At 39.7% G+C, this 15,992-nt stretch overlaps 1 protein-coding gene across 3 annotated transcripts in view; it reads right to left on the bottom strand.

Annotated features, from left to right (window-relative positions):
• The window catches only part of Oseg2 (intraflagellar transport protein Oseg2), a 544,964-nt gene that overhangs the window by 377,616 nt on the left and 151,356 nt on the right, over positions 1–15,992 (bottom strand). For all 3 annotated transcript variants that reach the window (XM_076173301.1, XM_076173302.1, XM_076173303.1), the window contains exons 10-12: positions 8,207–8,325; positions 4,625–4,803; positions 4,315–4,458 (exon numbers count right to left, since the gene is read on the bottom strand). In XM_076173301.1, coding sequence (XP_076029416.1) covers positions 4,315–4,458; positions 4,625–4,803; positions 8,207–8,325 — 442 coding nt within the window. The remainder of the gene's footprint in view (positions 1–4,314; positions 4,459–4,624; positions 4,804–8,206; positions 8,326–15,992) is intronic.

Below are 15,992 nucleotides of genomic sequence, written 5' to 3'. Positions count from 1 at the left end.
GTATGTTCTATAATCATATCAAGTAGAACATTTTCCCATAGGTCGTCTCCACCTTTCACTGTCATCTCTTCCCAGTAGATTTCTTTACAATTAAAGTCACCCATTATAACTATTCTTCCTCCATCTTCCATTATCTTAATGTTATCCTTGTGTCTTCTAACATATTTTTGTGTTCTCTCTCTTCCCACAAAGCCATTTTAGGAGGCACATAATTTACCACAAACTTCCAGCTCTTCTTGTCCCTGTCCTCTATTTCCATCATAATCGTCTCTATTCTTTCTATATGTAACATTCCTCACATCTATATCCTTCTTAGTCAGGAACATAACTCCACCACCTTGTTTTACTACTCTGTTTCTAATCCAATAATTACATGTGCCAAGTCCTACACCGTTGGGTGGTAATGGACCTTTCAATTTTGTATCCACAATTCCCATTATGTCTGGTTCTTTTTCCTTCAGGTAATCATTCAGTTCATTCAAGCCTGTTATTAAGCCATCTATATTTGTGAAAGACACTTTTAATTTTCTGTTACCTCCATCCTGCTTTCTGTTTCCCTTTCATTTTTCTCTGCTATAAACCATTTCCTCACTATCATATCCACTAATCTCCAATAGAATTTCTCTTTGTCTGACTGTTCTGTTCTCATTTTTTTTCTTAGCTTTTTGTTTTCGCTTCCTCTTTTTCCTCTTTATTCATCTCTCTTTTTATCCATACCTGTTTATACTGATCACTTTTTGTTAGTTTCCTTGTTTTTTTATAAGATATTCTCTGCTGTTGTTTGTGACCTGAATTTAACCCTAATTGGTCTGGTCTTATCTATATTGTATTTCCCTATTCTATATATTTCTTCAATTTCTTTCCCTATTTCTTGTTCATCTTCTTGAACTACTTTTAATACCATATTCACTTTTTCCTTCGCCTCCTTTAGTCTTGTAGACCTATTTGGATTATGCTGTTCTTCCATCCCTAATATAATTGTACATTTCTTTTAATCTGCTAAGTCTCTTGCTATATTCTCTTTCCCTCTCATCACTTTAATAACTGTGTCCTTAGTTTGTTCTTTCATCTGTTGTTTCACTATATCTCTAAATTCAATTTTGTTATTCTCTTGAACTTTTTTTTTTCCAACCACTTACCTCGCTTGCTATGGACTCTTTATTCTCTTTATTATTACTCTTTAATTCCTCATTCTCATCCTTTACTTCTCTTAACCTCTTCAGTATGGGCCTTAAATCTCGCGGGCAGCAGCCGCTGCCAGTCGTACGACGTGTCATAATAATACTCGCATCATAAAATATAGTCACCACTTATATCGATCGTTCTCTCTTTCACCCGTGAATTTTGATAACCATAGAAAATGTGATTAAAGACAGTTTAGAGAGTATGTTATTACGCAGGGGCAACTACAATAAATATAATCAAGACGCCAATATGGCAGCCTCGCGTATCCACTTGCTCCTCATGCCGCCTACGTATGCAGCACCGTATGGAAGGGGTTAACTGTCTTTTTAATTCTTCTATTTCTTTAGTTAGATTTTGATTCTCCTTCTTTAGTTCTTCCAGTTTATCAACTCTTTGTGTAACTAGTGTTAACTGGTTAAACCTAACCTCCCATGCTTCGTTCATTCTTTTTTTTTTTTAGTTTCTCCTCTAGACTTACTAGTCGGGGGAGGTTGGCATCTCCTCCCTCCTTAAATCCATAAAAGTAATTATCTTCTCTTTCCATTGAGCTGCTATTATCTATATTTCTACTTTTAATACCTCTGCTCACCTGTTGGACCTCGTCTGTGTGATCTGCACACCTTTTGTAGACACCCCTTCTGACATCTGGGGCCCATTCATCCCCTTCCTCATTTTCTTCCATTTTCCTCAATAATGTCTCCCCTTCTCTTTTTTCTTCACCTGCCCACTACACCACAAGCTTTCCCCTTCCCTACTAATACAAGACAGGTACTCCCTCACTGCTGTAATCCATGAAAATTGCATTTTTTTCCCACAGGTCCAATCTTTGCTGTCAGTCAGACACATGTGTGTGTGTGTGTGTGTGTGATGGGGGAGAGTTCCATCTATATTTAGTGAGGGGATCGTTGGGGGTTCCACCGAGTACCAGCAAGTGTGAAAGGGTTCCGTTAGATGGAAAAGTTTGAGAACCACTGCTATATACTAAGAGCTTTTCCCCCTTATAAGGAAAGTAGCTAAGTCTGAAGCATGTACCTATTCCCACCCATTTCACTTCCCTCCATCACTCTTTCCACCCCCCCCCCTACCCATCTCAGTTCCTCATGGACGATGGGTTATTCCTGCATTCACCAATTGCCCTGGGTCAAATAAAATACAGTAAGATACAGTACACCCAGAGCAAAGCCACTTAACTTCATTGGCAACTCCATCTCTCTGTCTCCTCATGCAGAAAAAGACAAGACCATGAGAAATCCCTTTGAGCAGTGTCAAAATATCATACACGCATAAGCACCCCCTACCTCTCCATCCCCCATTCCTCCATTCCTTGCATAACAGTATCATCCATACATAGTCATTCTCCACTCATCCCTATCTTCCACCTTCTCCCTTCCTTGTTCAACAGACATTCCCTTCTTGCTCAATGCCCCTTTCACCTCATCCATCATTCACATTCTTGGTCATCCCCTCAAGTTCACTCCATCCATCTATGCCTTCCACACCTCTTTTAATAATCTTTTATCACTCATTCTTTTCATAAACCCTATCTGCCATCTCCTTTTCCACTCCTGCTCTCTTCCTTACCTCCTCGTTACTCACTCTATAGACATTTCATCTCAAACACATTTAAACTTTTCCTCTCTGTTTCTCTTAAATTCCAAGTCTCTGCCCCATACAATGCCATCAGCACAATCATTCATTCATATAATCTCCTCTTTGCATCCATTCCCAGTTGCCTATTTTTCATAACACTTTTTATTCCCTCAAGGCATTTACATTTACTTGCTTCTCTCCATCTACAATTTACCTCTACCTCCATTCCTCCCTTTCCTGCCACATGCAACCCCAAATACCTAAAGCTGTCCACTTCCCCCAGCCTCTCTCCTTTCAGACTTACAACTCACTGCCATCCTCTACCCTTGTACATCTCATCACCTTCCCCACATTTACCTTCAACTTTCTCCTACAGCATACCTTTTCAAACTCTGTCACGAACTCCCTTAATCCCTCCTCTGACCCTGCCACAAGTGCAGTGTCTTCAGCAAACAACAAAAGGCTCACCTCCCAATTTTCTCCATTTTCTTGAACAATCTCCAGTCCGCTGCCCATTACCCTTGCCTTTACCTCCTGCACCACCCTGTCCATGTACACTTTGAACAGCCATGGCAATATGACACAGTCCTGATGCAGTCCCACCTTTACCTCAAACCACTTGTTCTTTCCACTTTCCATTCTAACACAGGTTCTACTACTCTTGTAAAAACTCTTGACTGCCCTTAATAGTTTTACTCCAATCCTATATATCTGCAAAACCTCCCACAGTGCCTTCCTGTCTACCATATAATCCTTTTCCAAATCCACAAAGGTACAAAAAACATCTTTACCTTGTTGCTTTCTCTAATATCTGCCTTACCACAAAAATCTGATCTACACAACCCCTACCTTTCCTAAACCCACACATTTCCTCACCAATTCCCTCTGTTCCTTTCCTTTCCTCTCAATCAAAACTCTCCCATAAGCCTTCCCATCTACACTCAGCAAACTGATCCCTCTGAAACTACTACACTCACACTTGTCCCCTTTTCCCTTAAGGTGGAAATATACAGGCACTCCTTCAGTCTTCCGGCACTCTACCCTCCCTTAGACACACATTAAACCTTACCAGCCAATTCACTATTACTGTACCTCCCTTCTTCAGACACTCTGTATGACACCCATCCACTCCAGGAGCCTTACCTGTTCTCATCATTTTCAGTACTATTTGAACCTCATCTTTTCTTATCTCTTCTCCATTTTTCTCTCCTATTACTGTTATTTTCTTTGCGCCTCCCACTGCTACCACAAATCCCTCCCTATCCTCCTCCACATTCAACAACTCTCTAAAATAATCCACCCATCTTCCTCTTACTGCCTCTTCCATCAAGATCTGTCCATCCACACCTTTTACCTTTTCTTCTCTATTTGACTTACCTTCCCTTCCTTTCTTGATTTCCTTCCAAAATGTCTTATTACATAACAAAAAACATTACCAATGCAATATAGCTTATTCTATCATGAATAAGAGCAGAACATTATTTTAGAATACTTCAATACTTCTTTTTTTAATTCTACCTTTAGTAAACTGACACAAACCTCAGTTCTACCATCACCTCGTTCGACATCCAAAACTTCACCCTTAATGTTGAATGTTGTGACACGTTCTGGTGTGTCTACGTTGTACCATACATTAAGCTGATCTCTACTCTGAGCCACAACTACATCACTACCTGGAATCCACTAAATATAAAAATTAAAATAACAAAATGTAATTCATTAAAATTGTCAAAATAGGTCAATAACAAAGACTGACTCAATCAGTGTATAAAATTCATACTATATAGTATCTACATCCTTGCCTCTATATATTTAATATCTTACAAAAAGATAATCTGTTTGTACATACCGTTACAAAGGTTGAGTAATTCAAGATGGATGTCTTCTGTAGACTTGGCACATCCACAAGTACTAGCCTTTGTCGCTTGTCACGGAACAACAGCTTTTGTCCAGTTTCATTAAGCTCTAACCAATCAATTCTTGAATCATGTGTAACTTGACCAAGTGAATGTCCATAAACAAGATCCTCTGTGTGTGTTTTAAGTTTGAGTAACATAGACTAATATGATTCACTAACAAAATATAAATACAGAAATGAATATATCAATGCAGTTATTTCACAACTATTTACTTTATAATGACACCTGTGAAGATGAATTTGACAAATGAAGAAAAACACACTTCTTTCAAATATCATCCTACACTTACAACAAACTATTCACATTTCCATAACCACCTAACCCTTGCACCCCATAATACCTCCATATACAAACACACATCCACATGCACTAACTCCTACACCCAGTCCTTTCCTGTGTATTACAGTTAGGTATTTACCTAGTTGTATTTTGCGGGAAGGGGAGCTATGCTCGTGGTGTCCTGCCATTGTATCTCGCAGTGTCTAGTTTGCTTTTAAACTCATGAATGGTTTTTGCGCATACTATTTCATTATCCAGTTTGTTCCAAGTGTCTACCACTCTACGTGGAAAACTGTTTTTCTTCAGTTCTCTTCTATAGCTATGTTTTTTTATTTTCTTTCCATGTTCTCATGTGTTTCTCTTGTCCCAGTTAAGTAAGTCCTCTCTATCAAGTATCTCTGTGCCTTTCATTATTCTGTAGATGGTCAGTAGGTCACCTTTCTCTCTTCTTTGCTCCAGTGTCGGTAACTCCAGTTTAGCCAATCTCTCCTCGTATGATAGGTTTGCAAGTGCAGGTGCCATTTTTGTAGCTGCTCTTTGGATTCTTTCTATTTTCTTTATATTCTTTTTGGTACAGGGGGACCACAATGTCGCCACATACTCTAGTCTAGGCCTTATCAATGTAACCAATATTTTTTTTATCATGTCTTCGTCCAAGTATGCAAATGCCACTTTTATTGATCTTAGCAAGTTGTAAGTCTCCCCGACAATTTTGTTAATCTGTTTATCATAGGACAAGTCGTTTGTGATAATTACTCCCAAATCTTTTTCGGATCCTACTTTCTTTACCTCCTTGGTTCCAATTGTATATTTTCCTGATATTCTGTTTTTGCTTTTTCCAAACTCCATTATGCTACACTTCTTAGTATTAAAGTCCACTTCCCATTTCTGACTCCAGTTCCATACCCTATTCAGGTCTTCTTGCAGTGCTTCACAGTCCTTATCAGTTTCTACTTTCCTTAACAGTTTGGCGTCGTCAGCAAAGAAGCTCATGTAACAGTTCACGTCCTCGTCCATGTCATTCATATAGATAGCAAACATTATTGGTGCCAGTACAGATCCTTGCGGTATTCCACTGATCACCTCTTTCCAATCTGAATATTTTTCTCTGAGCACTACTCTCATCTTTCTACCAGTCAGGAAGTCCTCCATCCATTTTAGTAGGTTCCCTTGTATTCCTCTTATGTGTTCCAGTTTTTTTAGTAATTTTCTGTGTGGTACTTTGTCAAAGGCTTTTTGCAAGTCTAGGAACGCACAATCAGCCCATCCATTTCTTTCTTGCACTATGTCTATTAGCCTTGAGTAGAAGCCTATTAAGTTTGTGGTACATGATCTTCCTTGTCTGAACCCGAATTGTCTTGGGTTTAATATGTTGTTGTCTTCCAGATGTTTTACCCATCTATTTTTGATTATTTTCTCACAAATTTTGGCTATAGTGCTTGTTAGTGATATTGGCCTATAGTTGGTGGGTTCTTCCTTGTTTCCTCCTTTATATATTAGTACAATGTTAGCATTTTTCCAGTCATTAGGTATCTTTCCTTCTTTGAGTGAGCTATTTATTATGATGTGTATTTTGTCTGTTAGTTCTTCTTTGCAGGTAAATACAATTAAGTGAATACAGTGATCAAATTAAAACCCTGGATGTCAGAAAATCACATGGCCCAGACGGAATAGCAAACTGGATACTGAAAGAATGCATGGAAGAATTAACTGACAAAATATATGATATAATTAAATCCTCACTTAAAGAAGGAAAAGTACCATTGGACTGGAAAAAAGCAAACATTGTACCAATTTATAAGGGAGGTGATAAGGAAGATCCATCTAACTACAGACCGGTCTCACTAACAAGCACAATAGCAAAAATTTGTGAAAGAGTGATAAAAAAAAAATGGGTTAAATACCTGGAAGAGAAATCTATACTGAACCCAAATCAATTTGGATTTAGACAAGGGAGATCCTGTACAACAAATCTGATCTGCTTTTACTCAAGATTAGTAGACATAATACAAGAAAGAGATGGATGGGCAGACTGTGCTTTTCTGGACCTGCAAAAGGCATTCGATAAGGTACCTCATAGGAAACTAATAAATAAGATAGAGTCAAAAGGTGGCATCAGAGGAAAATTATTGGAATGGATGAAAGACTTCCTGATTGGGAGGAAAATGAGAGTTGTAATTAGAGAAAAATTCTCCAACTGGGAAGAAGTAAAAAGCGGGGTCCCGCAAGGATCAGTACTGGCCCCGACATGTTCGCTGTATACATTAATGACATGAATGAAGGCGTGGAGTGCTATATAAATTTTTTTGCAGATGATGCAAAATTACTTAAGAAGGTAAAAACGGAAGAAGACTGCAACTCATTGCAACAAGATCTGGACACAATATTAAGAAATGCAGTATACTGGAATTTGGAAAGAGTAGAAACAGAATATCAAAAGATTACAGAATTGGGAAAAAAAAAAAAAACTATGAAAAAGATCTTGGAGTGATGATTGGAAAGGACATGAAACCAGATAAGCATATAAATAAGATGTTCGGAGAAACCTACAACTTATTGAGAGCAATCAAAGTGGCATTTACTTATATGGACGAAGAAATGATAAGGAAAATACTAACTACACTAATAAGACCAAAACTTGAGTATGCAGCATCACTTTGGACACCCAGTACCAAAAAGAATATTAAGAAACTAGAAAGATTACAAAGGGCGACAACCAAACTAGCACCGACACTCACCGAACTAACATATGAGCAAAGACTATCCAAATTGAACCTTCCAACTCTGGAACAAAGAAGAGAAAGAGGAGATTTGCTATCTACAGAATAATGAAAGGAATGGAAGTTTTAGACAGGAACGACCTATTAGTGTGGGAAAACGGTAAAACAAGAGGACACGGAAAAAAATTGAAAAAGGATAGTTATAGAAAAAACTTGAAAAGGAACAGTTTCCCACACAGAGTGATAAATACATGGAACAAATTAGACAACAAAACAGTATGTGCTAACACTATACAAGAGCTAACACTATACAAGATTTTAAGATAAATCTTGATGCGGAGAGATACAAAGACGGGTCACCACGAGCATAGCTCCCCTCCTGTATATTACAACTAGGTACAACTAGGTAAATACAGAGAAATACAGAGTATAATGTCAGGATGAAGAGCAGAGACCAATGGAGTCCCACTCTTCATTCCTTTTAATTCTATACTTCAGAAAGAACAGTCTTACCAATGCAAATGGTTTTGAGGTCAAGCAAATATGCCATTTTTTTATTTTCTTCCCGACCATGTGATGATTGCCTCTCATTGATACGGACACTTATCAGATGAGGATTCATAAATTCAGTTCTGCAATACCATGAGAAATAGAAATAAAAATAAGATCAAATGTTGTGTCATTGAGCAAGGAAGAGAGAATGATAGAGATAGAGAATAAAATGAGTATGAATAGATAAAAGGATAGGAGTAAACTAGCTCCAGCTGTTGATTCCTGTTGTGAAAGTGATTCATTACTGTACTGTCTTCAACTGGAGCAATGTGGCAGGTGACAGGGATAACCCATCTTCCATGAAGTGCTGACAAGGTAGGGGTATTAAATAGGTATTAATTGTATGATGTGGGTGTATGCTTTGACCTAGTCACCCCTTTTGTGGTAAAAAACATTCATCTACTTATCTACATAGTTTCTTCCCCCTCACAAAGGAGGTAGCCAGTCAAGGCATGTACCTACCCTCCACCTATTTGTTTCCCTTTCAAAAATAATGTCTCTGCTCCTTCTGGATGAAAGCCCATCCCTGTCCTTCCAACCATTACCTGGGACAGAAGCAATGCAGCAAGATAAAGCACATCCACAGTAGGGCTTGACACCCGAAGTTAGTTTACCCCTACTGCTTCAATTATATGGTGACCCTCCCTCCCTGTCCCCTCATAAGTAAACAGAGAAGATAGGAATACATACCTTTGGCCTGCATCAGTTTATCATTCATTCATAACTATTCTCCACTCACACCTACCTCCTGTCCTCTCCTTCCCCTGCTCAACAGACTTTTAAACCCAAGGTCCTCCTTACCTCATTGATCCATTCTATCTTTGGATGGATATATGGAAAAAAGCCTTTAGTGCGTGTGTGAATGTAGAATATATATATATATGTATATATATGCAATAAAAACACTAGGAGCTTGTGTTCACAAATGCATAAGTAACCTCTCCGAATGCCCTCTTTACTATGTCATATATTCTGTACCTTGTTTCTTCATTTTATTCCTTCTTTGTATCTGCACTGAAGATGTAATCATACGAAAGTGCTCTGCTTCATTAGTTTACTTTTCCTAGTGGTTACTTATGCATATATATATATATATATATATATATCTCTATATGTTCGATTGAAGACCAGAGCTAATTCAATATCCACTATCTTCTTAGTGATTTTCTCAATTTTTCTAATAGTTTGTTTGATTCTTGAGGGGAGGTCAAACACAATACTTCCAAGATCCATGATGTTATTGTAACGAAAAACATAACACAAAATATAAATACAAGCTTTCGGTTGAGTCATCCAACCATCTTCAGGTAAGTGAGATTACATATACAGAACAGGAGTTTAAATACAAGTAAAAAGGGGGGAACTAGGAGAGTTAGGAGTCAAGTACTGGACGGAGGTGAGGTCTTCGTATCAACAGGATGTCGCTGGACAGCTGGTCACGGTAGCCGGACGTTTGGGCCTTGTTGCCACGCAGCCTCGCTGTGTAGTTGTAAGGTACTAACTGTGTCTGTCTGTATATTAATGATAGGAGTGTATTGTGTAATGTAGACTCTTTCTAAGATGTGTAGTTTCTTGGTGTTGTTACATTGTTTAAGTATTTTTGTGTTGTTGACTAAATCTTGTCTGTTTGGAGTTTTGTTGTGTGTTTGTGTCATGTGTTTGCGTATACTTCCTTCACGGGCGTGCATTGTGAGTCTCCTGCTCACAGAGGTAGTGGTAACACCAATGTAAGAAGCATTGGGGAGAAGTTTGCAACCTTCTTCTGGGCAGGAGAATTGGTATACCACATTAGTCTGTTTGAGGAGAGAGTTGTTTTTAGTCATGTTATTTTTCATGATAAGGTTAGAGACTTTTGTGTTTTTGTAGTATATGATGAGGGTCAATTTGTCGTGTGTGTTGGTGCATGTGACGTTACGTGCGAGGATGTCTTTGAGGACACGTTCGTCTGTTTTGTGTGCTGGTGTCATTTGGTTTTTGTAATAAACTGTGTGTGTTGTTTTGTCCGTGTTGTGTTGTGTTGCGTGTGATGAAATGTCTCGTCTCTTTGTCAATGAGAAAGTTGGGAAAACCGTTGTTAATGAGGATTTGTTTAACGCGCATTATTTCAGAGTGAAAATTTTCCCAGGAAGAGCAGTTTTTGTATGCGCGTCGAAGGTATGCCCGAATGACACTGAGTTTGTACCGCTGGGGGCACTCGCTCACTCCATTCAGGCATCTTCCGGTGTCAGTGTTTTTCCTGTAAACAGTGGTCATGTATTTGTTATCTTGAGTGTGGATGAAGACGTCAAGGAAGGGAAAACAGGATGGGGATTGGGACCAGACATCCTTCTCCCTGTAGCCCCACTGGGGACATTCCTAAAAAAAAGTAAAGGCATAAGAGGGTCTAGGAGTTTTCCAACCAGTACCCTAAGGTTTGGATTTTTTTAATGTGTGTGGATGTGGTACAGATGAGAGTAAAAGGGAAGAGATAGGTAGTATGTTTGTGAGAAGAAAGATGGATGTGTTGACTTTGAGTGAAACTAAGTTGAGAGGTAAGGGTGAGTGTGAGTTTGGGAGAGTAATTGGGAGGTGTTCAGGAGTGAAGAGAGGGAGAGGGGGAGAAGGGGTGGCTATACTAGTAAGTGAAGAGATAGGTAAACGTGTAGTGGAGTGGAAGGAGGTTTCCTCAAGGATAATGTGGGTGAAGGTGAAACTGGGAAAGGAGATGTGGGTTTTTGTAAGTGCATATGGGCCTGGTAGTGAGAAGAATGTAGAAGAAAGGGAGGCTTTTTGGGATAGATTTAAATGTGTGCATAAAGGGATTAGGGAGGAATGTCAATGTAGTAGTATTAGGTGACCTTAATGCTAGGGTAGGAAAGGAACCAATTGACGGAGTGGTTGGGATATGCGGAGTTCCAGGAAAGAATTGTAGTGGAGAGTTGATGGCGGAAATGTGTCTAGAAAGAGAGTTGATGATAGTAAATACAGTGTTTCGGAAGAAAGTCAAGCATAAGCACACATGGGAGAGGATGGTGGATGGAAGGGAGGTAGATAGAGCATTAATGGGCTATGTAATGGTAGATAGGAGTATAATAGGAAGAGTTAAGGATGTACATGTCCTAAGGGGAGAGGGTGGGGGAATATCAGATCATTTTTTGGAAGGTAATTTGAGAGTGGAGGATAGATGGAGAAAGAGGAAAAGGACAAAAGGTAGGGAGGTGTTTAGAGTGAACTCTTTACATGAAAAGGAGAAGGAGTACAAAAAGAAGCTGTGAGAGGAGTGGGAGAGAGTGAAGGATAGAGTAGAGCTAGGAGTGGAGGAATGGGGATTGTTCAAGGAGGGAGTCACAAAGTGTGCAAAGATGGTGTGTGGAACAAGGACTGGAGGAAATAGAAGGAAGGGTAGTGAATGGTGGGATGAGGAAACAAAGAAGGTTGTAGAGGAGAAGCGAGCTTTCACAGATTGGTTACAAAATAGGACGAGGGAGTCATATGAGAGGTACATAGAAAAGAGAAGAGAAGTAAAACACAAGGTAAAGGAGGCAAAGAGGAGAGCAGATGTGAAATGGGGTAAGAGTATGACAGAAAATTTTGAAAGTAATAAAAAGATGTTTTGGAAAGAAATTAAGAGAGGAAGAGGAGGCGAATCAAGTAGAGAAGAAAAGGTAAAAGGTGTAGATGGCAAGATGATAATGGAAGAGAAGGCAGTAAGGGGAAGATGGGCAGAGTATTTTAGGGAGTTGCTAAATGTGAAGGAGGATAGGGAGGGAAGAGATAGTTGCAGTGGGAAGTGCTAAGAAAATTACTGTGATGAGTGAGGAAAATGGAGGAGGAAAAAGGAAAGATAAAGTGAAGGTAGTTGTTAAGATGATGAGTGCAGGTAAGGCACCTGGTCTGGATGGATGCCATGCAGAATGTCTAGAAAAAGGAGGTACAGTTATGGTGGACTGGCTGGTGAGGTTATTTAATGTTTGCTGGAGAGAGGGTAGAGTGGCAGAGGACTGGAGGAGTGCCTGTATAGTTCCTCTTTACAAGGTAAAAGGGGACAAGTGTGAGTGTAGTAGTTTCAGAGGGATTAGCTTGTTAAGTGTAGTTGGAAAGGCTTATAGGATGATCTTGATTGAGAGGATTAGGAGAGGAACAGAGGGAGTGATTGGCAAGAAGCAGTGTGGATTTAGGACAGGTGGAGGTTGCGTAGATCAGATTTTTGTGGCAAGACAGATATGTGAGAAAGCTATAGGAAAAGGTAAGGATGTTTTTTGGGCTTTTATGGATCTGGAAAAGACTTATGACAGGGTAGACAGGAAGCCACTCTGGGAGGTTTTGCAAATATACGGGATAGGAGGAAAGCTTTTAGCTGTCAAGAGTTTTTACGAGAGTAGTACAGCATGTGTCAGGATTAGAAATGGAGAGAGTGAGTGGTTCGAGGTAAAGGTGGGACTTCGTCAGGGATGCGTTATGTTGCCCTGGCTGTTCAACTTATACATGGATGGGGTGGTGTGAGAGGTAAATGCAAGGGTGGTAGGTCAGGGATTGGAGATGTTTAAAGAAAATAGAGAAAAGTGGGAGGTGAGCCAGCTGTTGTTTGCAGACAACACTGCACTTGTCGTAGGATCAGAGGAAGGATTGAGGAAGTTGGTGAAAGAGTTGGGAGAGTGTGAGAAAGAAGAAAGCTGAAGATAAATGTGGGTAAAAGTAAGGTGATGAGATGTACAAGGGGTGAAAGTGGCAGCAGACTGGAAGTGAGCATTAAGGGAGAGCGACTGGAGAAATTGGATAGTTTTAGATACTTGGGTGCAAATGTGGCAGGAAAAGGTGGAGAGAAAGTGGAGGTAGAATGTAGATTGAGAGAAGCAAGTAAATGCCTTGGTGGTTTAAGCAGTGTAATGAGGAATAGACATTTGGGAATGGAGGCTAAGAGGAGATTGTATGAAGGAGTGATTGTGCCAACAGCACTGTATGGGGCAGAAACATGGAACATAAGAGAGGAAGAGAGAAGGAGTTTGAATGTGTTTGAGATGAGGTGTCTGAGAAGTATGATAGGGGTTACTAGGCTAGATAGAGTGAGGAATGAGGAGTTGAGGAGGAGAACAGGGGTGGTAAGGGAGTTGGGAGATAGGGTAGATGAAAGAGTATTGGGATGGTTTGGACACATGGAAAGAATGAGTGAAGAAAGACTAGTAAAAGATGTATGGGAGGCAGATGTGGAGGGAGTGATCATGAGGGGGAGACCTAGGATGAGATGGATGGATGGGGTGAAAAGGGCTCTGGGGAAGAGGGGAATGTCTGTTGAGGAAGGATGTGAGAGGACAGAAGACAGGGGTGAATGGAGAATGGCTGTATATGGATGATGTTGTGATGCATGAGGTGGAATGGATGGGGGGATGGGGGTGAGGTAGTATGTGTGAGAAAAAATTTATGCAGCCCAAAGGGATTTCTCCCCGTCTTCTCCTTTGCTGCATGAGGGGATGGAGAGGGGGGTCGTTGATTTAATGAAGCGGCCTTGCTGTGGATGTGCTGTGTCTTGCAACACTGCCTCTGACCCAGGGCAGTGGACAGGGTGCAGGGATGACCCGTCATCCAGGAGCTGCCAAGATAAGAGGGAGGGTGGAGGGGAGTGGAGTGTATTTGGGATGGAGTGGGTGGGAATGATTTTTATGCCTTTTTCTTTTTTGGCTACCTCCCTTGTATATGTATGTATGTACAAAGAGCAACGAGAAAGTTGGCACCAACTCTTTCCAAATTAACATGCGAACAAAGATTGTCCAAATTGGAACTACCAACTTTGGAACAAAGAAGAGAATGGAATGAAAATCCTAGATACGAATGATTTATTAAAATGGGACAATGGCAAAACAAAAGGATACAAAAAGAAACTCAAAAAGGATAACTATAAAAGAGATTTGAAAAAAATAGCTTCCTACACAGAGTACTGGATACCTGGAATAACTTAGATAAAGAAACAGTGTGGGCAAACACTATTCAAGTTTTTACGAAAAAACTTGATGCTGAAAGATACAAAGACGGGTCACCATGAACATAGCTCCCTTCCCATATAATACAACTAGGTAAAACTAGGTAAATACATTCGGACAATATAAAATTGGTACAAAGGAAGTTAAAAAAGTTAACTCAGAAAGGGAACTAGGAGTAACTATCAATAATGACATGGCACCAAAGAAACATCAACTAAATAGTCAAAGAAACCTTCAATTTACTAAGATCAATGAAAGTGGCCTTTGACTACTTGGATGAAGATATGGTAAAGAAAATATTAGTTACATTGATAAGACCAAGATTGAATTAAACTGCAACACTATGCCAAACTGACATATGAACAATGATTGTCCAAACTCAAACTACCAACCCTGGAACAAACAGAACAGAATTATGAAAAGGGATGGAAGTCCTCAATAGAGATGACTTAAGTGGGATAAAAGAAAAACAAGAGGACATGGAAAGAAACTTATAAAGGATAATTATAGAAGAGATCTGAAAAAGAATAGTTTCTCACAGAGAGTGGTGAATATCTGGAATAAATTGGCTGAGGAAACATTCAGTGCAAAAACTATACAAGAATTTAAGAAAAAACTTGATGCTGAAAGATGCAAAGACAGGTCATTATGAGCATAGGTCTCTTCCTATAAAATACAACTAGGTAAATACATTCAAACTCCTTCTCTTCCTTTCTTATGTTCCATGTTTCTGCCACATACAGTGCTGTCAGCACAATCACTCCTTCATACAATCTCCTCTTAGCATCTATTCTCAAATGTCTATTTCTCATTACACTTTTTAATCCATCAAGGCATTTACTCGCTTCTCTCAATCTACATTCTACGTCCACCTCTACTCCTCCCTTTCTTGCCACATTTGCACGCAAATATCTAAAACTATCTACTTCCTCCAGTCTCTCTTCCTTAATATTCCCTTCCAGTCTGCTGCCACTTTCTTCCCTTGTACATCTGATGACCTTAATTTTACCCACATTTATCTTCAACTTCCTTCTTTCACACACTTTCCCAAATTCTGTCACTAACTTCTTCAATCCCTCCTCTAATCCTGCTACAAGTGTAGTGTCATCCACAAACAACAGCTGACTGATCTCCCACTTTTCTCCATTTTCTTTAACCATATCTAATCCTTGACCTACTACCCTTGCATTTTACCTCTTGCACCATTATAAATTGAACAGCCAGGGTGACATAACACATCCCTGACAAAGTCACACCTTTACCTCAATCCATTCACTCTCTCCATTTCTAATCCTGACACACACTCTACTAGTCTCATAAAAACTCTTGACTGCTCTTAACAGCTTTCCTCCTTTCCCATATACCTGCAATACCTCCCACAGTGCCTTCCTGTCTACCCTGTCATAAGTCTTTTCCAGATCCATAAAAGCCTAAAATACATCCTTACCTTTTCCTATAGCTTTCTCACATAACTGTCTTACCACTAAAATCTGATCTACGCAACCCTATCTGTCCTAAGCCCACACTGTTCCTTACCAATTACTCCCTCTGTTCCTCTCTTAATCCTCTCAATCAAGACCCTCCCATTAGCCTTCCCAACTACACTCAACAAGCTGATCCCTCTGTCCCCTTTTCCCTTGTAAATTGGAATTAAACAAGGGCTCCTCCAGTCCTTTGGCACTCCACCCTTTCTTAAACAAACATTAAATAACCTCACCACCCAGTCCACCATCAATGTACCTCCTTTTTCAGACATTTTCCATCACATCCATTCCTCCTCCACTCCTAGTTCT

This window comes from Oratosquilla oratoria, chromosome 34 (genome assembly GCF_046742065.1).
Source record: "Oratosquilla oratoria isolate Oo_2021 chromosome 34, ASM4674206v1, whole genome shotgun sequence".
NCBI classification, from domain to species: domain Eukaryota; kingdom Metazoa; phylum Arthropoda; class Malacostraca; order Stomatopoda; family Squillidae; genus Oratosquilla; species Oratosquilla oratoria.
Note: the sequence above shows the minus strand (reverse complement) of the source record. Positions and strands in the feature narration are given on the sequence as shown.